At 39.6% G+C, this 26,943-nt stretch overlaps 1 protein-coding gene across 2 annotated transcripts in view; it reads right to left on the bottom strand.

Moving 5' to 3' along the window:
* Nucleotides 1-254: 254 nt before the first annotated feature.
* Nucleotides 255-26,943, bottom strand: part of LSAMP (limbic system associated membrane protein) — a 647,085-nt gene continuing 620,396 nt past the window's right edge. Inside the window, exon 7 of one of the 2 annotated variants that reach the window (XM_032631422.1) lies at nt 255-8,313. In XM_032631422.1, the coding sequence (XP_032487313.1) occupies nt 8,216-8,313 (98 nt within the window). In that variant the 3' untranslated portion in view covers nt 255-8,215. Of the gene's footprint in view, nt 8,314-19,965; nt 21,148-26,943 lie in introns of those variants that run through there. The other variant, XM_032631424.1, reaches the window with a different exon arrangement.

Genomic DNA, 26,943 nt, shown 5'->3' with positions numbered 1-26,943 from the left:
TATGAGTCCTTGAGGGAGAAAAAGAAAAAACTTTCAGAGACTCTCTTTTCTTAGATGAAGACAATTACTGTAAATACCACATTACCTTCTGTGATAGAAGAGACATTGATAGAGGACCTGCAAGTGATTCTTCCGTGTGTGGTCCACCCCTTCTTCACATAGTTTTCATTATCATTGGCTTCATTTCCTATCTTATTCATGAAAAACTTCCAAGAAGCAGTGCAGTCAACCACGAGATCACTGACTCAGGTCAATGAAGACACATCTCCTTTTCACGTTTATTTCATTTTGTTTTAAGATCACAGAAGAGCAGAGCATTCATAAGTGTAAAGTAACAGAACAGAGAAACAGAATTTAAATACATTTTAAAAGAAAAGGAAAAAAGCTTTTTTTAATTTTAATTTTTTTTTTTAACACACACTACGCTTTTTATTTTCCTTCACAGAGCTAGTATCCAGGGGAAAAAAAATCCACCCAATAAACAAATATAAAAAAAGCCTTGAACAACAAAAAACCCAAACAGAAAAATGGCCATGAGTTTTTGTCATCAAGGAAAGTTTCGTTTATGTCTAGAGGGATGAAAAAAGGAATATACTCATATATATATATTTATATGTATATAAGTGTTAATAAGGAGTATTCTAACCAAGAGCAGAATTTATACACCCTTCAGTAGAGCAGTGAGAAGGAAGGTGGAAGGGGAAGGAAGCTGGAGTTTTTCTCCCATGCTTCTCTCCTTCTGTAATTTCCTCACTTTACCCTTCTCCCACTCCCAGTAAACACTTAGGGAGCAGAACTTGTTTGTAATTCACCAGGATGAACCTTTAACATTCTCTGGTGAAGAGTAAAGACTCAGGGAAGTGAGTTTTTTTTTTAAAAAGGCTCCAGATAGCTTAGAATTACTGCCGCATGCCAGGAAGCTAGTGGTTCCAAGGGTTTTCTTCATTTGCAAGAAGCAGATTTTTACTCTGTACCTGGCTTTACAGAGAGGGCTTGTTCAGAGAAGAACATAGCTGTGGGAGTTGCCCAGGAACATAACTCAAAAAGAGGCACCTCTGAAATCACCCTGGAAATGGGGAGTTGTCTCGTGGGCAGGTCATTTTCCCACTTAAAGGGAGTTTCATGCATACTCTAAGCACATTGTAAATCCTTATCTATATAAAGTGATACTAATGCTGGGAAGTTATGAATAATCCCTGCTTTTCAGTGCACAGGAGACTCGGATTCTTTCTGTTCTCTTAAGCAATGAATGAAAAGCTACCATTGGACAGATGCTAAGTTAAGCATCTAGCATAGCATGGGGCTATACTCTGTTGGGTCAAGACAAGTGCAGCTGTGCTCAATCCATCCAGAACATGGCACACGGTAATTCCTCATTAATTGTCTGAGAAACCATCCTCTCTACTTATGCTCTGCTCCGAGTACTTAACTTCCACATTTGATTTTGGCCTTCACAACTCTTACTATATTCAGCTCTATAACCTGCTAAAATGTGTTTGTTTTTGTCCTATTTTCAACTTGTCTTTTTAAAATGGTCCTGATTTGTACTTTTTGAAAATGAGGTTTGTTTTCTCTCCATCCATTTACTTGACTACAGAGCCTATAAGTTGAGTTTAGGGAAACTTATGCCATGAGAAGTTCCTTCCAAAACGAAATGTATTATCTTGTCCGTTTCTCATAGAATAGCCTTCGAATCTGCCTGGGATCACATGCTTATGGCCACCAGCACAAGCAAAGAGTTTTCAAGGACAACCATTTACTATCATGAGGCACTTGGCCCAGGATGAGAAACAACTGTTTCCCTTCACATGCACAACTTCCTCACTTATTACATGCCTAATACCTAATCTGGCTATTTTCTCCCTATGAAAGATGATTAGAATATAGTTCAACAGTTAGATTTTATAATATTTTAACTAAGGAAACAACTCCAGCTCTCTCGAGGTCAGCAGCATCATTTGAATGTGTCCCTTCTCTACATTGTTAAGAAGTTTTGATCGGAAGAGAATTATACAACCAGTCCAGGGACCCTGTATTCTAGAAAGTTTTGGCTTTGGAGATGGAGATGTTGGCATGATGGTTCTGAGAAGTAAAGATCAAACTAGATCAAAGTGATCAAACCAGAGATGACAAATAGCTGCTTAGAATGATGAGGTGGGCACAGCTCTATGGGAGGATTAAATTCTTATTCAGAATCAGAGAATTTAGAGAAGACAGAAGTTTTAGAGATGTCATTCAAATTTCTCACTTTCCAGATGAGAAAAGCAAGACTCAGAAAGTTTAACTAATTTACCTAAGGTCACATGGCTTGCTTATAGTACAGACCCAGGGCTAGGACCCAATTTTCCTGACTCCCAATCCACCTTCCACCTACCTCACTTTATAAAGTTGTCATTTATATTGGGTAGAGGAGTGTACTTTAAGCGTAATATTAATTTGACCTAAATTCCTTTCGATAACAGTCTTTGCAGAAAATTCATGTGGTCCCTGTAGTGATCTCTTTGATGACTATTTATGTACCAGCTGTGCAGATTGCAGAAGACATGTATATGTCATTCTGTTAAACACAACAGACACTTCAAAAAGACTTCAAGAGAACGTGCCTGAGAGAGATACTCCCGATTAAAATGATTCTGTCCTCATTTGCAACAGTCAGGATAGATATATAGAAAATAGATCTACCAGAGTAAGCAAGAGTAGCTCTTTCCTAGGGTGATTTAGCATTTTTTAACACCCCACAATTTCTTAGGATTGAGATGACAAAGAAGCTCTCCCAATGACTTTGTTGGATGGAAAATAAAAACTGAATAATATTTTGCTCATCAAGGTATAGGTAACTTACTTTCCTTGGAGCTGTTGAAATGAGACTTCTTAGGTGGTAAGTAAGAGGTAAAGAAGACACTTGAGAGTTGATGTAAGACACATGAGCGCTTAGAAGTCCGTCCTTCCTGTCTCTCCATTTCCCTTGCTCTGGGGTCAGGTGAGAAAACTGTGGCAACAGTTGGGAGAAACCCCACTTAGGTCCTGAAGGAACAAAGAGGTGGCCTCCTGTGACCTGATCAGGATGTGAACCTTTAACAGTTCTGTGGGTCTGCTTCCTTTAGCTGAGACAACCTCATGTTTGGGCAATTAGTCATCCTTCTTCCCATTCTGACCTGTGACATGCTTTGGTTTTTATTTATTTTTATTTAATTTTTTTTTTTCCTTTCAGATTCATAGGTTTAGCTGAACTTGCGCCCTGCATGAAAAATGAAGTTTACATAGTTTATATTATGTACATAAACTACTGATTTACACATGATTGGTGCCTAATTTATTAATCAGCACACAGTATGTAAATGCGTGAAGGGAAATCAAGATTTTAAAATAAGTTTTCCATGATATCCATAAACATTTACGCTGGTGTAAATGCTAAACCTACCCCTAACATTAACACCAGCTTGCTTGCCAACAGGAAAGTCATGTGCGTTGCTGGGTGAAGAAAAATTCTTTCTTGAATATCAGTTGGCCACATTTAACAACATAGCGGCAAATGAGAATAGTTTACTTCTCTTCTACTGTATGCACATAAATGTAAACTCCATTTTGCCTTTAGTGAGACGTTTACAGATATTATGCCAACCGCTCTGGAAAATTTACACCACTGGAGCAAATGCAGTCTTTGGAGAAGAAATATTTTAAACACTTAAGTAAAGGAGCCTTCCTAAATTGGATTTGCATTTCTTAACTCAGGGTTTTTATCTAACAATTTTTGTGGTGTGTTTAATATTTGTCTTCAAAATATTAATAGTTTTTGTAGGTTATGTATAGCATTGCACTTATATTTCTATAAAAAAAATGAGAGTTATTAGGAACCAAGACTAAATACAGGCTGAAAGGTTTTAAAGTTGAAGAGAAAAATAAGGCCATGGTTATTCCCATGGAACATGGTCCATAAGCAAATTCCTTTTAAACAAATCATTACAAAGTAGAAAAACGGGGCTCCATGTCTTTCTAAATGAAGCATAGCTCTTTTTTAAAAACCAAATTCAGTACTTTTCTTCCTTTTAACTTTAAATCATTATTCTAGATTTGTTTTATAATACATACAATATTGTAAATATAGCATCTGTAAAGATAAGATTTAAAAAAAATACATACACATATATATTATTTTTCCACAAATAATTCAAGACCTGCAAAAAACAAAATGGGAAATTCTGGGACACAAGCCAACAGAAGCAGTCAAACCACAACTAACCTGGGGATGGAATCTATGATTCTGGAACGGTTAAGAAGCTAATAACGTAGTAGGTAATAACTCAGAAACAGTTTCATGCTGAGGAGTTTAGTTTTTGTGTGCAAAGGAGGTAAGTCCATTTTTGGAGGAGAAACAGATTTTTGTTTCTGTCCTCCAAGAACATGAAAATCACGAGTACTTTTACAAGGTCTCTATGAATAGCCCCAATTGTCTGAAGATGTAGTAAAAAAATGCTCAGGGCAAGGGTGACGTCTGTCTGATTTGGAAGAGAAGGCAAAGGTCAATGGGACAATTCCTCCCGGTGGAAAATGAAAGGACTTTTCCCTAAGCCTTAGTTCTTTTACAGCAGAGGGATTTTATGTCTCAAAACTAGTAAGACTGTTCCTCCAACAAGGCAAAACGTTCTGGTGAACAATTGCACAGAGGATATAATTCTGCAATTGTAAAACCTAGGACAGTTTTCATTCTTCAGGAACTGCCCTTGGTCAAGGTCATTTCTGCTTTAGTTAAGTGCAAATCAGGTCTAAGGATTTTATTCTATGAATGGTAGAGTTTTACTTTGCATACAAAGGACATTAAATATATTAGCCATTCAGTTTAATTGATGTATTTCACTCCTTTCAGTATACTGCTTCCAACCAGTTGGTTCTTTTCATTGTAGGGTTTCAAGCTTTGATTACCAACGGACAAAATTCTTGAAGAGATTTATCACACTGTGATGAACTAAATTCCAAGAAGTCCCATGTTTAAACTTACTCTCTTGGTGTCAGTTCTCTGGCTTCTACCTTTTTCCTGACCTTTCTCCAAACTATGTTTTCTTCCATTTTTCACATTGTTTAAAAACATCCTCAAACCTCTGAGGTTTCTGGGGTCAATGATTGCTCTGAAACAGGAGACAGGACAAAATACCCAGATCTTACCAGAGATATAAGCAAACACCACAATATTCAATACATGTTTAATTATGTTTAATATACGGACCATCATAATAAAATTCAGGGAACAAATGGTGCTGACATGGCAAAGACATGCCGTTCAATGGATAATCTCCTTCCATAAAGCCAAGACCTGGTCCTTAGGATAAGGTAGAGACAATAAGAAATCTAGGTGTATGGTTAAATTCTGTGACGTGCCATGGGGATCTGTTCCTGAAATTGATACTAATCAGAATTAACTCCTATGACTTTTCTCTTCTTATATATCTTTAAATTAGCATGCACTCCACTACAGCTTCCACTTAAGGATGAGGCTGACTCTTCAATATATGGGAAATATTGATCATCAAGGATGATAAGCTTTTATTCCTGCACTAAGAAGACTAAACTGTTAGAGAAATCCCTGATTGTCCATAAATTGATGCTGCATAGGAATATGGCTCACCTTCTCCATACTTTAGTAGCTACCATCTTGGATAAGAATGTCAGCCCTATGTCAGGATCTGCCACAAATACTTTTACCCACCACCAAGCCCAATGTGTCCTTCTATTTCATGTCTAAACTGCAAAATCATAAAAGAAGTCTGGTGCTAAGCTTTTAAAACAAACAACAGAATTCCCTAGCAGAGATTAAGATTGCTACTCAACAAGTAGATCATTACCTTCAAAGATGAGATTCATTGCAAAGAGCCTTCAATTAATAAAATCTATTAAGATAAATTTCATATTTATTTAATTTTTCTTTCTTCCTTCCTGCCCTCTTTCCTTCCATCCTCCCTCTTTTTTCCTTTTTCTTTCTCCCTCCCTGCCTTTCTGTTTCTTCCTCCCTTCCTTCCTTCCCTTTCTGATTTACAGCTACGAAGTTTCCTGTTTTACATCACATAACAGCTATTTCCCAGGTTCTAAGACTTGGTGAGGTACCACATTTGGCTCTGCTGAAATACATTCAAGTACGACCTCAGTAACAATCCTCTCTCCTTTCACTAACTGAGCCATTTCCAGTGCCTCCTATCTCAGTGAAAGCAATGGTTGGTTTCCTGACAAAGATATCTACACACAGAGAGCCAGATCTCTCTGTAAGGCTTTTCCTAAGAAAATCCTTTTGGTGTGGTGGTGATGCCAAGCTTTGTGGTATGTATGTAAGTTTTGCCTAAATGATTACAAGTTTCTCAGCTCTTCTGGTTAAGAACTCACATTTCAGTGTTAATGGCGAGATGGCTCTTGTAGATGTAAACTTAAACACTATATCCCCCACTGTATCTTTTTCGGGAGACTAGAAGCCAAGACTGAGCAGGAAAGATGGAATATAATGCCGTTCCCGGTGGAGTGGCCAGCCCTAAGATAATGATGCAATACCGTGAACAGTGGTGCTGCAAACACCATCAGTGGGTGAGAAGGGAGATGATGTGGGCCACCAAATAAAGTATTAGCCTAAAATACCAGGACAGAGAGCTGCGAAGGAGCACAAGGAGGGGGTTCCTTTTTGTTATGGCTAGTGCTTTGTATTGGGGCTGTGATAGTATTTCTACCATATGAGTAGGGACCTGGGCACCTGGACTTCTCCCGCCTTGCTTATGCTTACTGTATTTTATCTGAAATAGGGAAAATCTCTGCTCAGGGAAATCCATGGGGCAAATGTAGTGTTATTTGAAGATTGGAGAGGGGGCAAACCAGGGCTGCTTAGGATCGCCAGGTGGCTCTTCATCCTTTCATTAGGACTTAACACTTGGAGACCTTCCTGCTTCTGGGAATTTGCTCCACACATGCTACTCATTCCTGTGGCACAGCAGGACCAAGAGTCTGAAAAAAGCCAGGAAATACACAAATCCCTCAGACGCGGGAAACAAGAGTGAAGTCGGTCAACCTTCTCTCTTAGGTCACCTCATACGCATCACTGATTCTTTCTGCTGTTTGCTCACCCCATCAATAGTAGGCACTTTCACTGACAGTGATAATCTGAGTGACTCTGGACTGGGTTCTGACGACTGCACTGGGAGGAAGATGAGGCTCTGCCCGGAGGCGGGGCCCAGCTTGGGCTGATACACACAGGTCCTGTGACAGCCGTGGATGGGGCAGCAGCTCTGCGCCTGGCCTCCTTCCCACCACGGCCCCAGCCCCTTGTCACAGCCGCATCTCAAGATTACGATGAGCGACAGTATCTACAGCACAATGAGTCTATGTACACATGGACCATTCCCTCGGCATGCTTTAGAGAGAGGCGCACACGCTCACACACACGTACACCCACGTTGAGAGCGAGAGACAGCACGCGCGCGCAGTGGAGAGAATTGGAATGGCACTTCCTAGCATCTGCGGCGTGACCAGTGCTGGAGGGGCAGGCAGGGGAGAGTGAAGGGAAGCGGCGGTGGGAGGATAAAGGGGGCATATCCCGGACAGATGTGGGGGAGATAGAACACACTGGAGGGAAAGGAGATGGTCTTAAAAGTTGGAGAGAGAGTGGAGGCAGGAAAGCCAGGTAAGGCTCAGGGCAGGACTCCATTGATAGTCTGAATGGCTATGAGTCAGCTCAAATAAAAATCAGAATAAAATGATGATGGAAGTATAAACACCAAAGGCAAGACCTGCAAGACAGTATTTTTTCTTTCCCCACAAATGAAAAAAGATGAAGGAAGGATAAAGTGTGTGTGTGCGTATGTGTGTGTGTGTGTGTGTGTGTGTGTGTGGTGGTGGAGGGTTAATATCCATCTGGTACTTCTTCAGTTGTCTTATTATTACAACATTGGATCTCTTTACCATGATGGAGTCTTTACACAGTATACATTTGCTTAGAAATACACATTGGTAGAACTTTTCCCACCCTGAATTATACGTCAGTTTTTATTGATGGACTTTAAAATTGTTTTAAATGTTGTATTTTCTTCTTCGTTTTCTTATTTTCCCTTTCATTTATAAACACACAAAGTTGTGAAATAAACGGTCTCCCCCCATCTCGCTCTCTCTCTCTCTCTCTCGCTCTGTATCCTGTGTGACGCATTTTTGTGTGTTTTTTTTTAATTATTATTTTTAAACTTTTATTCTGTTAACATTTGCTGAGAAGGCAGAGCAGAGACGCTGCCAGCAGCCACAGTGGTACGGCCAGACTGATGGATCCGTTTATTCCTCTCACCGACCCAGGTCCTGCAGTGCAAAAGAGAGAGAGAAAAGAGAATGGTTACATCTGGCCCACTCTATGTCACAGCTCACAGCTGACTGTGTCAGAGGTAAGACTGGGCCATGTACCAGCATCTCAAAGTCAGGGCACTTATATGCAGCCCAAGAAGGGCTCACAATCTTTTCTAAATCCTCCTTGAGCTATAAGTATTTTAAGGGTTATCTTGTGTGATGGAGGAGTGGCCTCCTCTTTGCCCAACTTCATCCTGCACGCCCTGCTCTACACAGCACTGCGATACCAGCACTCATTAAGATTCCAAGCATCGGTGAGTGTCCTTCAGCAGCCAGACACGGGCTCCTCCAGCTGCTTCATCACAGCATCTCCATCAATAAACATGGAGCCAATCTGTGACTCTCTCCTTTCTCGGGGCAGAGGGGGGAAGCAGTAATTATTTATTTGTTAATGGGGAGGGGAATTGTTTCAAAGTAACATTTATGGCTGGGTGGCACCTTAGCTGCAAGGCAGAAAGTAAGTCAACTCATCGTGGAATCTTAAGCAGCAGTGGGGGGGGTCATCTGGTTCAAAGTCTTCATCTGACACTTTAAAAATAAAAACTAAAGACAGTAACAACAAAAACAAAAAAAGCCTAGCAAGGCAGGTCCAAACCAGAAGCAGAACTGAAGCTTGAACTTGCCTAGAATTCATCCTGGAGGGACTGTCTGTGGGTTTCCCAGTGCCACCTGAGTTTTCCCAATGTGGACACCATTTGGAGGATGTGGGTGTAGGAATGGAGAGGAAAGTGGGGAAGGGATTTGTGTGCTGACACAAAGAGAATTGAGGCAGTAAATGTAGGTCCAAAGAGCTTGTCTCCTATGCTTTGCCTGTTGCATTTTCTCCTTTTATATAGTTCTGTTCATTTAGATTCATTACAAGAGAAAAATAGTAGTATTTTTCACACCAAAGACTTTTGAATTTAAGACTGTATGCTTACCAGAGGTAAACCCACGCACATATGGTCACCTTATCTTTGATAAAGGAGGCAAGAATATACAATGGAGAAAAGACATCCTCTTCAATAAGTGGTGCTGGGAAAACTGAACAGCTACAGGTAAAAGAATGAAATTAGAACACTCTCTAACACCATACACAAAAATAAACTCAAAATGGATTAAAGACCTAAATGTAAGGCCAGAACAGACACTATAAAACTCTTAGAGGAAAACACAGGCAGAACACTCTATGACATAAATCACAGCAAGATCCTTTTTGACCCACCTCCTAGAGAAATGGAAATCAAAACAAAAATAAACAAATGGGACCTAATGAAACTTAAAAGCTTTTGCATAGCAAAGGAAACCATAAACAAGACAAAAAGATAACACTCAGAATGGGAGAAAATATCTGCAAACAAAGCAACTGACAAAGGATTAATCTCCAAATTATACAAGCAGCTTATGCCGCTCAATATCAGAAAAACAAACAACCCAATCCAAAAATGGGCAGAAGACCTAAATAGACATTTCTCCAAAGAAGATATACAGACTGCCAACAAACACATGAAAGAATGCTCAACATCACTAATCATTAGAGAAATGCAAATCAAAACTACAATGAGATATCATCTCACACCAGTCAGAATGGCCATCATCAAAAAACCTACAAACAATAAATGCTGGAGAGGGTGTGGAGAAAAGGGAACCCTCTTGCACTGTTGGTGGGAATGTAAACTGATACAGCCACTCTGGAGAACAGTATGGAGGTTCCTTAAAAAACTAAAAATAGAACTACCATACGACCCAGCAATCCCACTACTAGGCATATACCCTGAGAAAACCATAATTCAAAAAGATACATGTACTACAATGTTCACTGCAGCTCTATTTACAATAGCCAAGACATGGAAGCAACCTAAGTGTCCATTGACAGAGGAACGGATAAAGGAGATGTGGCACATATATATAATGGAATATTACTCAGCCATAAAAAGAAATGAAATTGAGTTATTTGTAGTGAGGTGGATGGACCTAGAGACTGTCATACAGAGTGAAGTAAGTCAGAAAGAGAAAAACAAATACCGTATGCTAACACATATATATGGAATCTAAAAAAAAAAAAAGGTTCTGAAGAACCTAGGGCAGGACAGGAATAAAGGCACAGATGTAGAGAATGGACTTGAGGACATGGGGAGGGGGAAGGGTAAGCTGGGACAAAGTGAGGGAGTGGCATGGACATATATACACTACCAAACGTAAAATGGATGGCTAGTGGGAAGCAGCTGCATAGCACGGGGAGATCAACTCGGTGCTTTGTGTCCACCTAGAGGGGTGGGTTAGGGAGGGTGGGAGGGAGATGCAAGAGGGAGGAGATATGGGGATATATATATATATATATATATATATATAGCTGATTCACTTTGTTATACAGCAGAAACTAACACACCATTGTAAAGCAATTATACTCCAATAAAGATGTTAAAAAAGTTAAAATAAATTTAAAAAAAAGACTATGCTTAGACAATGACATTCAAAAGAGAAATTGGTGTCACTGTAATTATGTGTCACTTGGAAGTTTTGAGGGCACATACGGAGATCAATACGTCTGAATGAGTGTGTGTGTGTGTGTGTGTGTGTGTGTGTGTGTGTGTGTGTGTGTTTAAACCTATGATGGTTTGCAAATGCAATGGAAGCATTCTCTGGTATGTAAACGTTTCCAAAATTGTCTACAAACATACCAGATCAGATGTAAAATAACACGGAAAATGTTGAACTCAAAAATGTTTTCTTATCTATGTTTTATGTGAATAATAATAGGAACAACAACAACCAAATACAACCAAGGAACAATTATGTAGCAGTTTTTACAAGTACTGTTATAAATGCTTTACAGATACAAGCACACAAGCATGTTATGAGGCAGGTACTCTAGTGAACCCTGTTTTACAGTGAGATAAGGGAGGCACAGAGAGGTTAAATCCATCGCACGAGTTTACACAGCTAGTAAGCAGAGGAGCTGGGGATCCCCTGGCTGGTTCCAGAGACTTTGCCTGTCACCACTGCACAGTGAGGTTACACAGTGAAGTGGTGCTGGTGAGTCCCTTGTCAAACATTCGGCAAATAAAATCTGGGTTTGTTTAAAATAGTAGCCCAGAACAATGAAAACAACAGGAAGGCATCCATTATCTTTGAAAAAATGATTTTCATTAGAAGATTTTTTTACTAGAATGCCTTCTTGAGAATATTAAAAATATCCCCTAATATAAAAATATGAATATATACAAAGTTTGAACAGCATAGTTCCAGGATAAAATGAGTGTTATTATGTGTTGAGCTATGGAAACACAGAATAAACAATGTAAATATTCAATCGATTTAATTTTTCTGAATGGCTGTAGGATCATATTAATAAAAGGCACTGTAGCTACCTTCAGGTTCACACTTTTCGTGAGGAATTAAGGTTCAGGAAGATTTTACATCCTGCACAAAGCTGATTAGTAATTGTTGACCAGGCCCTAGTGTTCTGAGTCTTAACTCAGTGTTCTTCCTAATTCATCTCCTCCCCACCCCATTCTTTCTGGCCTTTGGGGACCTTTCAGCTCCTTTAACGGTATCTCCCCAGGGCTTCTGGCGTGAGGGCAATGTGTTTCCCTATCATTTTAATTCCTCTTTAGACTTTAGATGTCATGAGCTCTGTGGCACATTTGTTTGGATTAGTGTGTCAGTGATGCTTCCAAAACAAAGTCTACACACAAGTTGAGGCCATACGGGGTTAAGCAAGAATGATTTTTGTTTTGCCCTAGGGATAGTACGAAAACAGAAAGTTTTCAGAAAGACTCAATTCTGCCTATTTTCTTAATCTCATTTTTAGTGCTGGGACAGGCTAGATTATCTTTCAGACATCTTGGAGTTGAGTGGTACCTGGGGGAGTCTGAAAAGTCTAGTGTTACCATTTTATTTGAAGGGTAGTAAATATTTGAAAAAACAAAAATGCCATCATTGAAAAATATGATATATGCGTATATGAACCTAGATAAATATTTCATATATAACGCTCTTGCTAATGTATGTACACACATATATATGCAGATACCAAGAGAAGTATATTTGTTATATGCATACTCATATATACACATATGATATACACACGTTATAGGTCTTTTAATACACATAGTTGAGAATTCACTGTTACTTTCACATGCTATTCTATGTTATACATAGGGAATCCCAGTACAACTGTGCTAATAATCTTTAATTTTATCTCTAATAAAATTATTATTACATATTTGAAATGTATTTTGTGGATCTGTTAAAGATATTTTCATCTCTATCAATTACTATTTATTAAGCGCTCTCATATAGCTATTTGATGTGCTTATATGACTTCCTCTTTTCGTAACTGGTTTTGAGAAAAAATAAATAGGCTTGAAAAAGTACAAGGGTAAACGGGTGATAGTTGTGGAATCAACACAAATGTGTGTGCAATTACAGACATGTACATGACTGCATAGGAGACTGTTTCAGTTAATGGCTATTTCAGGGAAGGGTAATCAGCGAAATCATTAATTATGTTTTAGTTCATAGTTATGAAATTTCTGCTTATTTGTGGAAATGCAAATAATAAATCTTATTTCCCACGCCAGATGGCCACACTCAGCAAGTGCTTTTATATACTGACAGATATAATGAAAGCAAGAGTCTGCAAACATAAATTAGCCTTAAGAATAGATGCGCAAATAGAACCGCAATTCAAAAATTGCTACATGTTTTTCATGTAACAGACAAAAATCATATCTTGGTATTTAGCCACATCCTATATGTGTATATGTGTTTATCTAGTAAACATTCAATAAGCGGCAGCATTATCATTATTGTTATTAACTCTAAAAGTCTGGATAACAGAAAGGCATGAAATACCTGAATCAAAGGCATTGGTTTGTGAACTGGATCAAGGCTTTTAATGTTTGACCTGAAGGTGTGAAATTTAGCTGCCGCAGGATTGGGAATCTTGAGTCAACACACCAGGTCAAGGTTCTCAGCCCCAGGACAGGGTGATAGGTGAGACTCTGCATCAGGGTCGAAGCCGGACCACACTTTGCCATGACAATGCTTATCAAAGGGAATTTGTGATTAAGGGCAAAATTGATAAAACATCCTGAAACTTCGAGATCTGAGAATTTGGGGGGCAAGTCTTTACCCTACAAATCTGATGCAGGATGCTAAACCAACGGAGTTGTCTTTCAGTAAAATCTCAAGGAAAGGACAAGGTGATTTTTCAGCACCTGCTTTAGAGAGCGTGTGCTTGGAGACACTTTGTGATTCAATGTGGCCAACATTTCTGTTGCTTTTCCTGAATACTTTGAGCTTTTTTCCAGGATTTGGGACCAGATTTATTCAAAATAATCATCAATCACACCCTCAGTGATCACTGGGCATTCCTTCCAGCCACTAAGGTATCCAGGTCATTTATAATTTTATTCCTGTACATAGTTCAGCCATACAAGAAAAGAAGAAGGGCCAGATGAGTTTAAGTTTGAATTCTTCTTAGAATTACTAAGGATTGACTGACTAAAAAGAAAACAAAAATATAAACGATATACAAAACAATTGTTAAGCCAAGGAGAAAAATAATCTCCTAAATGTCTCAGTATCTAGGTGCCCAGACTGAGGCCCCCCCACCAGTGTCCTGGGAGCCATGTTTAAAGGGAAAAAGACTGACTTTGGCGCCACCTGCTGTCCACTCTCCGCCAGTACAGCTTTCTCTGCGTGAATGAATCCACTGGAGATGACAGCCTATAATTTCCAGGCTGGAGCAGATTGGAAGAGGGGATATATTAATATTTTCTTTGACCCGTGTGTCTTAGAACTAAATTTGGGTTCCTTCTCCATAATTCTTTATGCATTAGCTCCTCTTTCTATAAAGTGAGTCTTGGGTAAGGCTGAAGTATTCTCACAGTGAAATGGGATTATCATATTTTTTCCATCAAAACAGCATCAAATATTTTGACTTCAAAAATTTTGAAATTTTAGGCCATTACTTAGAATTTCTTTGAATGACACGAGGAATTTTTCTCGTTGGTCTTTGAAAAAAAAAATCGTATGCCCTATTTTCCCCTCCACACCAAAACTCTGTGGTATCACTAAGTTCTACTAACACCAGCTACTTAAGATTCAAATGTAATTGATAATCATGGCATTGGAGAGGGAAGAAGGGCTGAAGAGAATGGTAGTTTATACTTCTTGCCCCAAATAATCTTGGTCCTATGTACATATTTTTGGTCACCTCTTCCCTGCTGCGTTCTGTGAGGACTTGCTAGCACTGGTCATAAACAAGGTGCTGGACCTTTCCTGGGTGTAACCAACAAAGTGTCCACAATCTGAGCTTCTTCACTGGTAGGCTCTAAGTACCACAAGAACAGGTTCTCACTATTGAGAATGATCTTGGTAGTCTCATCCCCTTTGAAACTCAGAGAAGAAGACATCTTCATAGGAGACAATTACCAATCCAGGTGGGTGGCCATGAAGATTTATGGAGGGTGGTGTCTGCCAAACCTATTTTTCCATGACTCTGGTCTGGGGACAGACACTGTTAGGGATTTCTGTTGGTTTTGTGAAGATGACACCTCAGAATTGGCAAATTGTTTGAATCTTAGGGTCCATATCCTGAAGCTTTGAACAGATTGCACTGTCTTTGTAGGGGAAAGTATACAACTTATATGCCACATGGCTGATGAAGTTATGTGGGGCAGCTGGAGGGTACAAAATCCTGGGATATCCCAGCAGCCTGGGTATAGTGTAGCAGGGTGAGGGTATATGAAGACCTGGGAGAACGCTCAGGCAGGAGGGGATATTAAAGGCTCAAGTGCTTCATTTTAGGAGACCCTGTTCTATCTCCTTTAGCAATATTATCTACTTGAACAGCCAACAAGGGATGGTAAAGTAGACTCTCTGGCTCTTCTGAGAGCCCTGTCATTGGGCATTTCCCAAAGTGCAGCTCTGCAAGAATTAGCCATGGGCACTTAAGGAAGGTGGGAGGGGGAATAACTTGCTCAGTTCCAGAGATTTAAAAATGAATAGCTGTCAAAAGCAATATTGGGGTCATGGGTTGGATCAGGGGCTGTTTTTTTGCAAGTGAGAAAGTTCGCAATTTGGAAAAAACAGTAGCAGACGTGTTATGGAAATTATTATCGCAGATTATTGAAATGAACTAAAGTGTATAAGGCCCCGATGTATTGCTGTAGAACCTTAATTTTAACATACAGAAGGTAATCAGAAATAAGAACCATACCTTTTTGCTTGAAGTGTACGGTGGTGCCAATTTCTAAAAAGGAAACATTTAGCAAAACAAAAACAGGTAAAAAGTTCTGTATCAATTGAGAATAAGCACAAAGGTAGTCTGGTACTCTCCACTGAAAGGAGCATGAGAGGAAGGGTGGGAAGAATACTCTCAGAGGAACATATATGGGTAGAGATGGAAAGAAAGGCACACGGAAAGAGACTGTTTTGTTGGAACAAATGTGCAGTTGGAGGTGGCAAAAACAATTTGCAACTACAAATACTTGATGTAACATGTGATGTGTGCAGACAAGTACAAGAACTCTGCATGTAAAAGGACACTTGACTGCAATTTAGGGGAATGGTAGGATGTGTCTGGCTCCCGACTGCATTCTACCATATTGATCCTGGTTTGCTTTCCTCAAGCCAACTGCCTTTCTTCCTTTTCTTCTAATACACTCAATCCATTCCAACTTTCAAACCTTTGCACTTGCTGTTTCATCTGCTTGGAGTGTTCCTCCCCAGGCCTCCGCCTGGCCTACTCAGTCACTTCATTCAGGTTTCTGCTGAAATGTCAACAACTCAGGAAGGATTTCTCTCATCACCTTCTCAAAAATGGTATCCTCTGTTACTTCCTATTATTTTACCCTGATTTACTAATATTAAGAGCACCGATCACTACTTGGCATCATGTCATACACTTACTTATTTGCTTGTTCAGAGTTTATCTCCTCTGTTAGAACATATGTACCATGAAGGCAGCGACAGTGCATGTCTTGTCAACCATTGTATCCCTGGGGCCTCGATAAGAGCCTGGCATGCAGCAGGTACTCAATAAATATTTGTCGAGTGTATAAATCAATCTCAGGGTTGGAAGAGCTGCTATAGGTCAAATACTTGCTTTCCCTTTTAAGTATCCTTATCAATTAAACCACAGTACTTAGATCTTTAGGAGTAAATATGGAACATTTCCATAGGATACTTTGAATCTCAGGACCAGCTGAATGACTGCTCAGATATAGGAGCCCAAACCATGGCTGTTGGATAGGGATTTTCTTCTCTTTGAAGATCAGCATGTAGCCCTGCATCCCTGAATGGCGTGCTTTCACTAAGTGACTTGGACTCTCAAGCCAAAGAGACGATTTTGATTTGGACATCCAGTCTCCTCACTGTCCTGCTTGAAACTTGTTTATGCTTTCTTATGGCTTCCGGGATAAAGGCTAACATCCCTAGCATGACGTCCATGGCTCTGCCCTTTCACCCCTCCAGCCTCATTAATGTTTATCATCTCTGCATTCCAGCCCACAAGCCGTCTTGATGCTCCATGGTACCATGTTTTCTCTGCTGTGGGGCCTATGGCTTAATGACATCTCTGCTAGGAATCCCACTCGTCGTTCAGTTACAAATTCCACAGAGATGTCTTCCTTTGACTCCTTGGTAAAATTATGTCCCTTTGTTATAAGCTCTGTTCTCCTTCATAACACTCATCTCAGTTTTAATTTCAAATGCATTTGTCTGAGGTTTTGATTAATGCTTATCTTCACTAGTGAACTTTGAGTTCCATGGAAGCAGAGGCTGAGTCTGTTACTGTTCCCTGTTTAGCACAGCAAATGCATGACGGCACTCTGAGTGCAAAACGGGCCAAAACAGAACGGGCAGAATCACTGAAGTGTGAGAAAAATAAAGGTATGCCAGGCATCCTCCTAACAGAGGATCTGAGACTCTGTTAAGACAACAGAGAATCTGAGTAGCTGAACTCTTTATTCTCTGATTTAGCACAAAGGGGTCAGATCTTCAGAATCAGGTCTGCAAAGTTTCTGAGGTTCAGAGCAATCTACTAAGCCTCTCCCTCCCCGATTTTCCATTTGCCCGTCCAAAGGAGACCACAATGAGAAGCTCTCAAACAGCACGGTGTTTTCTAGCATTCTTATGATGCCAACAAGAAGGGCACAATTATCCTAGTGTCTGAAGTCTTGAAAATGTTTGGCTACAATTCAGCGTTAGCAAAACTAGTATCAGCTGGACTGTGTGTGCATCTAAGGACAGTTTCTCTAAACTGGTCAGGTGTGGAGTGGGGGCTGGTGGGGAGCCCCGTGTGAATGTTCTTTTATACCATGAGTGCCGATGCACTTCCGAAGACACTCAAGGCCATCAGCACCTGCCCTTCTATCCCTGAAGAGTTAGTCCATTACTTGTAGCAGGATGGAAGTCCATTCAGAAGCTTGGAGCAAGATTTCTGCTCCTCTCCTAGCAGAAGCCAGCAACTGATGTCTCTCTCACCTTAGAAGTGAAGCAAGATTCTCTCAAGATATAAAACGCCAGTCTCCACCTGTTGACCACACTGATCATCGGACCACTAACGTTTCAACTGTATATTAAACACGCTGACACCTGTTTTCTTTCATAACACCTGATCTCACCACTTTTCTTTGAAATCAGCATATCACCTTAAAACGTGTGGAAAAGGCACTGTAGAGAATTGCTTATCGTGATATGAGGAAACTGAGGCCCAGAGAGGCTGATCAGTTCTCCAAGGTCGCACAAACAGCAAGAGGCAGAGCTGAGACTGAAGTTCAGGGCTCCCGGTTCTCCAGCCAGAACTCTGAACATTATTCACTATACCCCTCTAGAATTTTTACGACAGCAAAGCTGAGTAAGCATAGCCTATATAACTCCAGGGTTATCTATCACTGGGACATTTAAATGACTCAATATCAACTGGGGAAAGTTTGGTTCTGCTCTGTGCAAAGTACAACTTCTTTCTTTGGTCAAGCCTTTTGGTTTATCATTTTTCAGAATTTAGAAGGACCTCTCAAGGTCACAAAGTGATGCTCTTCACCCAAAGGGGCTTAGATCCGTGATGGAATCATCTTCATGTAAAGAACACTTGTTTTTCCCTGCTCCATTCCGGGCCTCATGGAATAATTCCAAGCAATTGTTCAGGAACCTGGGCAAGCAGGGAAACCAATAGTTCTGCTTAAGCTATAAATTATCACTTCATTTCTCTTTGCCTCAGTTTCATCAACTGTAAAATAAGTTTAATCAAATGCTTCTTATACATTTATTCTATCGGTTAAATTAATTATCATACTATGCTTAGAATGCTGCCAGACACATAGTAAATGCTCAATAAATAAGAGTTGTTGTTGTCAGGTTTATGGTAAAAATCCCTTCTAGGAAAGATTGTCAGTTAAAGTTTGGCAGAAAAAGAGAACAACAGATCTTAAAAGTAAGCCATAGCAATACAGTCTCAAAAAAATTTCTTTTTAAAAATCTGCAACACTATGGATGAACAAAACAAGATACTGCTAGCACACTGAAGTGATAGGGACGCAGGCTGATTAGGTAGCAGTTTGGTCAGGAGAAAACTAGCAATGGGTTAACCAGTCACTGGCACAGGCTTGGGCAAAAGTTTATATGTCCTAAATGGATTTCTTAGGAAACAGACACTCCCCTACTAATCAATTAAAAAGAGTTCAACAAAATAATTTAAAAACATTGCTCAAATACTACACTCTATGAAGAAAATGTCACAAAAATTCAGATAAAAATATATACTTGTTTAAAATATCTTTTAAAAAAAACTAGCTTACCGGTTAAATTTTAGGAAGTCTTACCTATTGCAATAAATGAACTAGTTTGTGAAATACTAATGATCTTAACACTTGGAATTCCATTTGCACTTAGAAAAAGGGAACAGAGTGCTTATTTTGTACAATTATTTCCTACTCATCCTCTTCTGTTGGAATAGAACATTCTCTTTTGAGGAGCAAAATCCCGGACTTTTTTGAGCGGGGCTCTTTGAAAACTTGGTTGTATGCTGCCATCTTGTGGTAATACTAAGACATGTTCCTTTGCGCCGTCTAAAGTAAATCACCTTTGTCCACGAGGTGGCAGTAGTGAGAAAGAAATTTTTTTTTTTTTTTTCCAGAGCAGGCATGAAATGTTATTTGCAAAAAGGAGTCTCCTATTATAGGCAAGAAAAAAAATTGTTTTGGTCCCTAACAACTGAAAATTATTCTTTATTTTCCAACGTGAAGGCAATCTCAGGTTCTTGAGTAAAATTGCCTTGCCAGGGATACCAATTCTGTAGGGATTCCCTGGACATACCTATTAGAATATACCTGAAACCTACCATTTTTATGCCTCTCGAAGACTTCTCAACACACGTCGATCTTGCTTTAGCAGATACACTTAAAAAGTAAGCATGGCAGTGCCAGTCTAAATAGTAAAATAAAAAGATAAATCTACTGCAGCAATACAATGGACAAAATTTTGGGGGGGTTCTAGTACAGAGGCAGTTCTAGACTTCGGCAGAAGCATTATTGTCATATGCTTAGACCTCAGCTCCTGATGAAGGCATACAAGGAGGCGATGGGAAAAAAAAAATTAATACTAGAAAAAGCAAGTGCCTTGACAAATTTATTTATGCTAATCTGTCTTTGACTTTTGACTTTCAGATTCTTTACAACCAGCCGTGTTATACAAACGTGCAGCATCAGAAAGAGCTGACTGGGCTTTTCTCATTGGCATAGACAATGTCTTCCTTGTTCACTACTGTAGCCTCAGCTCACTATTTCTCTAGCACAGAGTATGTGTTCAATAGATTTGCTGAATAAGTGTCTGAGTACATAAATGAATAAATGAATGAGTGACTGAGTGAATGAATGAATCAATCAATACCTTAAGAGCTGCCCTCCCTAAGATTCTAGGTAGGGGGAAATTTTATTCTCTGAAACCACTATGCCTTAACACAAAGGCAAAATTATTGTTGGGAATTCACAGTCATTTAAAGAACCATATGGGGCTGGGAGGTCCTTTCATTAGTCCCCAAATCCCTGGCAGGTAGAAAATTTTCTGGAGGGCTAAGCTTTATTTAAGAACTCATGAAATTTAAACCTTAGAAAATAAAAACCCAAGATGTTCTTTTGTTCAAAGGCCAGAAGATTTAGTCTTTCCTCTCATCTGCCATTGTGTGGTATAATTAGGTATCTCTCTCTCTCTCTCTCTCTCTCTCTCTCTGTAATTAGAGTGAGTGTTGTGAAGGTGAGGGATGCTTCACTGGAAGCTGGAGTTTACAGTTTGGTAACTCCCTTAGTACCTGAGGAAATTTCCATATCTATATTTATGAGCTGTTTTGGCATTTTGCCTTCTTTGAATTTTATCTGGGAGAGAAGGTGAGGGTACAACGAATCCATGAGAAGAAGAATAGATTTTCAGTACTTTGACTCTTAACAACTTATCTCTAATCCTATGCTTATAAGCATTCATTCTAATTCACAGGTAGGATATGTAGAATTTAGCGGTTTATACTGTTCGTGCAGATGTTCTAATTCCAGGGTATTTACTTGAATGTAAACGGCTCACTCTTCAATACACCACAGCCATTGGAGCAAGGAGAAATTCTCTGTTGCATATGGCACAACTCTTTCTATGAAGCCAATCTTCTGATATGTCCCAGGTTTTGAAAATGACATGTTAGAGGACTTAAAATAACTAATCGCACTTTTTTTCTGGGCCAGAATGAATAAGAGTGTATGTTCAGGGGAGACGGAGGGTCCAAATTCAACACAGATTTTATCCTTCAGTTGCCTGGGAAAAGTAAGAGAGGGACAGAGTTAAAATCATTAAGAAATTTAATGAAATTAATGTATAAGAATATTCGACGTGATGCTTCTTCTTCCCTCACTGATGCTGAGGACCTGAAGCATGACATTTGTTAAGTGTCCTCCATGAGAATTTATGATTTTTTGTGCTCTTTTTTTTTTTGTCAAGGTTTTGAAAAGTAAAACCTTTTTTTATTATAGTAGCTTAAAAGGGGGACATCTTTATTAATTCAATTTTCAAAGCCACACTCTGAAAGTTGTCAATTTCTTTCTCAATGGTTTCTCTGCTCTACCTGGAGGCTTTAGGGGTTAGCACTTCTACTTACAAGTATTATTATTATTTTCCTTTTTACACAGGAAAAAGATATGCCTATGATTTCTATTTGGATTGTTAGAGTTTTAATTTTTCTCTTTTACTATATTCACGTTTTATAAACCCTAATGCCTAGTATTTCTAGAGTAATGTTCTCTGAGAATCACAGTAATCATTCCGCGTCTAGTTCAGGGGAAAAGCCAAAATACAGAAATGGTCCTAAGAGTCAACATTTAAGATTATTCCTGTTTTCTTAGTTATTTCATAGGTTGATCATTATCCTGACTACTAGGGGAATACATCAAACTGGCTGGGAAAACTAAAAAGTCTTAACATGTCATCAATATTTGAGAAAGGAAGTTGGCCTCCCCCTTAGCTAGATTTGGGTCAGAAAGGAATCCTATACTTGACTTTCAAATGCTCCTAGGGGTTTTTCCTCTTAGAGTTGACTGCGACCAGGGATGAACTTCAGATGTTTGATGCTGTTTTGGAGTGAGTCAGAGATATGAATGATTTACCAAGTTTTTTGCCACCTTAGACATATGGTGAGAGCTCCGTGGTGAATGAATGAGTAAATCCAAATCAAAACTAATGCTGACATAATTTCTCATTATATGGTAAAATAATTGAGACTCATTCCTTATTCTCATCAATTAGTGAACCAACCCTCTACTAACTAAACATTAGATACTAAAGAGAATTGGAGAAAATATTTTTACAATAAAAGGTCATTTCATTCAAAAAAGACAAATTTGTATTAATACCCCAATTTAGAGAGAGAGCGTAGGAGGACCCACATCTGAAAGGAGGACTCTTACTGGAAATCCTGGAGGTGACACAAGGGAAATCTCTTGTAAAACGAGTCAGGTTTGACTTAGGACCTGGAAGAGTTGAGAGAGCGCTTGTGCCTGCGGAGAGAGCACTGGCTTGGGGGCAGGAACACTGCTCCTGGACCTGCCTCTTCTGTGACCCTGAGCAAGCCCCAGGAACAGGCCCAGCCTCAGAGAGGGCAGAAAAAGGAGAACGGGTTAGGTGTTTTAACCTGAACATTTCATAGTACACTGACAGCTCCAACATTCAGACGAAACATTTGTTTATATCATTATTAATGGTGCTATCTCTGGGGAGAGAGATTATATATAATCTTTATTTTCTTCTTTATAGTTTCATATATTTTCATATTCTTCCATAATGAGAATACATAACATTTATTATCAGAACGGAAAACTATTTATAAAAACAAATCAATGCATTTTTTTCAAAAAACCTCTAAATCTGGGGAAAAGAAAGTAATCAATTTCTGATTCTTTATCTTTGGGTTGACATCATTACAAAGAGAATGAATGTTTTCCTCCACTTTTTAGTTGGCTGGTATACAGTAAAACTAAAGAGAAGCTAAGATAGGTGAGGTCTGACTTCGATAAGGAACACCGTCTTTACAGCATGAAGTGACAATGCAATGAGAAATGTAATACATGGGTCTATGAGGTCCTTCTGACTGCACGCTTGAAGTAATTGCCCTGTAGAGTGAGTAGAGATGCACGAATTAACTTTAACTGCTACGGGCTCTGCTCAGTTGTGATATGGATGGTTCCAGAGAGTACAGACTCACTACTCCTGACATAAAGAGAGGGTTTCATTAAGTCTCTTACAGCAAAGTCAGCCTTCGCAAATCCTGCAGATTTCTTATTTAGCCTGAGAGGTTTAATTTTTAATAATCAGTGAATTAAAATGTTAGAGAATGCCCAATGGGCTAAGTTTAATAAAGGAGTTTCCCTGGGCCACTCCACCTGAAAATATGCATAAGATAGAAAAACTCCAGAAGCAAATTTGTTTGAATCAGCTATCAGTAAGGTTATTAGGGCCAGACATGAACCTTCTGTCTTAAAGAAGAAACACGTGCTTCTGCCCTTGTGCCTGGAACACGCCCATTGCACCTGTGGGTAAAATCTTTGCCTTTGCCCCTCGATGGAATTAAAGAACAGTCATCTCATTTCATAAAGAGCTATCTCCCAGCCCCGAATCTACTTATTGTTGGGGCAAAGTAGATTATATTTTCCGTGTTTAAAAATATACATTTTATGTATATTTGAAGCCTTTTGTGCCTTCATGTATTTAACTTGCTAAAAAAGGATTTAAAAAGTACAGGTTTGGGTCGGTCTCTAGAGATTTTCCTCCTGTCTGGTTTTCTTTCTCTCTACTTCTATGCTCTAAATTGTGAATTGCAGATCCGTTTTAGAATACATTTTAAATTTAAATTCTAAGGGATTCAAGATGGCCTTTAATCCATGTAAGATGTGTTTTCATTTTGCAAGTTTCAAAATCAAAAACATTCAAATACCATGAAACAAGGTAACTAGCCTATGGCATTTGAATGCAGAGATAACAAGTGAATTTGTGAGATTTCCTGGGATGTTAAGGCTCTTGGAAATAAGGGATTATTTATTGGAAATAAGGGAAGATAAGGGATTAAAAAAAAGGTGGTATGCTCAGAGTTACCCTAGGGACTGCATCTGCGGCACTGACCGCCGCAGGGCAGAACTTGGTGAAGGCGGTTCTCGGTTCTGCCCTGGGCCCTTCGCAGTGACTGTATTACTTGGAGCGCCAGGACGCCTCAGTGATTTATCTGTCATTCCTGCTGCGTCACCGACTCCAAACATAGCATCATCGCCAGGTTCTAGAGCAGCTGCTGGAAAACGCAAATGGCTCCATACGACCTGACCGTTCCTACAACTAAAATAAAAACCTACTATCAAACCTCCTTGTTGAGAGGCTGAAAGTTTTCTCTAGATGTTCTGCTAGATAATAGGCTCTCAGCATCCTCCAGGAAACTCACCTCTATAACACCACCTACCATACAGTATACGCTATCCGTGCATATCTGTGCAATCAGGCGGACAGGTGCTGTTTCTTGTCTTAAATGTGTAACGGGTAGAAATGCCCATCTCCTCTCTTTTAACTCCACTGGTTTATCACTTTTCTTTTAAACAGGCCAGACGCAAACAAGGAAAAGTAGGAAACTATTAGGGAAAAATGTATTTTTTTTTCAGATTTTAAAAATTCATTAGACCATATTGTTCAGCTCTCTCTGGACTCTAGATCTCTGCATTCCTGGGATGTTCTGCTCTTCTCTCCCTTCTCTCCTTTCTGCCTTAATTTTGAACTTCACTTTCACCTGGAAGCCCCTCTGACCAGTCCAGGTTAGCTAAGGTGCCCCTGTTCTGTGCTCCCCATATACCACACAGGTTTCCTCAACATAGCAAAGTTTCCTGTGATTGCTTAATTCATCATCTACTGCCCCGTCTGGTCTGTAAGCTCTATTAGCACTGAGGCCATGTCTGGCTTGCTCTCCACAGTGTTTCCCAAGATCCAGCTGAGAGCTTGGCACATAAAAAGTACTAGGATAGTACTTTTTTTTTTTTTTTGAGGGAATGAACAGTGTAATCAAAATATCGTGTATTGTTAAATAAACTTCATTTGGGCCAGAAACTAGTGTGCACTGCCCATTGAGAATGAAGTTAATTTCTTGTGTTCCTCATGGTTAGAAATCAGAGGAAAAGAAAACATGGACTCTAAAAGGAACTTGACAAAGCAAAAGCAAGTGGAGAGTACATCTAAATGCAGAACAAGTGACACTATTCATTTAATGACAGAACGGGAGGGCTGATCCTTAGGGAAGACCAACCTCCAATGCGTGAGAGCATGCCATCTTTTTCAGCACTGCCACACGAAGTAAGCAGCTTTCAACAATGAACTTACCTGTATTCAGGAACTCCAGGGAAGAAAATAGAACAAATCTCCCAAGTTACTCTCTAACTTGCGATTCAACAAAGAGAAGTGCAAGCTACTGCTTTTCCTTCTTTCTTTCCTTTTTTGCTTAGTTGCTTCTGCCCTCCAAACATTCACATGGACAATTGAGAAAGCACTTTAGAATGGCCAAGAAACTTTCCGACATAGAACATGGCTGGGGATGCTTGGTGCCGTGTGGGCTAAAGGGGATGGGATGATGCACAGAATGGGTGCTCAGCCAAGGCACAGTTATCTCTTACTGCTTTTTTTTTATCTTTTGAAAGCACAGGACGCTACTGTTGCCCCAAACAACATCCTCTTAGGCAATTAAAAGTCATACCGGGACTGCAAGGTTTGGGAGGTGAGTGGTTGAGGCAGAATCTCCCTTGTGAGTATGGGACAGATAAAGGAGAATGGACTGATAGCTGTGATTTATAGCAAAGACACTCTGTTAATGGTAATGTCTAGGTATTGAAACGTACACATGTGTTACAGAGATGTCGGAAGTGTTTTCCTTTACAATCAGCATTGTGATTAGTAAAATAGTGCAGTAAACTATGGCAGTGCTTGACTCCCCAGGGTCCAATTAGGAAGCATGATAAATGACTTGTAAGGTCTCTCCCCCCTACTGATTTGCGGTGGCTATAGCTGACAATTCACAGTGGAGTCCTAGTGAGTGGTCTGCCTACTCCCATCATATATCTGTGTACAAATGAACACCTTAAGTTGGAATTCCAAACTCATTATGTCATGCTGTGTTCTGACTTGGCAGGTGTGTTTCTTCACCACAGTATACAAGGGGAGATGTAAGGTGGGACCCCTTAAGCTGATTTTTTTCCCTTATGGAAGTGCTTGTTTAATACCTACAAATGACTTGTGATGATGAAAGAACATTGTGGGGACGGAGTGACGGTGTAAGAGAAGTTGTTACTAAGGTTAATTTGTATCTTGCCTCTTCAGAAGTAGATGTTTCCTCCAGATAGATGGGATAATGGCTTTGTGGTGCTTGCATGGCTGGTAACCAGTATTTAGAGGTGAATGTTAACAACATCAAAACTTTTTCTATGGTTTTATTTGAAGGATGTCAAAGAGAGGGTGCATGCATAATGCAAGGTGAATATGGTGGAAAATGTAGAGAAAAAGAAGAGCAAGAAATACAGATAACAGGAATAAGAAATTCAGGTGAAAAGGAAAGAGGGAGCCATGGGGCAGACGAAAATTAAAGATTATACGTTTGCAGGGCTATACTATGAAATTTGTCAGGGGCTGAGACTGCACTGATGATTGAATTCTTGGAAGAATATGTATTCTTTCTTTTTTAACTCTTAAGTAGTGCCACTTCCTTTAAGGACTCTTGATCTGTATTATGTCTCTGAACCTAGAGCGAAGCTTCCAGTGAAAGGACCTCCTTCCTGGCTACACCCAGCAACGCTCGTTACAGCACACTGCTACCTCCTGCTAAATGTCACACTCTGGCAAACACCGAGGCGAGCTCTCTAAAGACCAAAGGGACCTGCATCAGCAGTTTCTGCCCATTCAGGATCCTGGTCTTCTCACCCTTTGGGGCAGCATGCTAACATTTTCTGCTGCAAATCTCACTGAGCTCTTCTTAGGCGGCTTTCTTCCTTTTAATTAAAAAGACAAGACTGTCAATTACTCAAACTTAATCCCAAAATGTAA

Source organism: Phocoena sinus, chromosome 4 (genome assembly GCF_008692025.1).
Source record: "Phocoena sinus isolate mPhoSin1 chromosome 4, mPhoSin1.pri, whole genome shotgun sequence".
NCBI classification, from domain to species: Eukaryota; Metazoa; Chordata; class Mammalia; order Artiodactyla; family Phocoenidae; genus Phocoena; species Phocoena sinus.
This window is presented reverse-complemented; position numbering and strand designations above follow the sequence as displayed.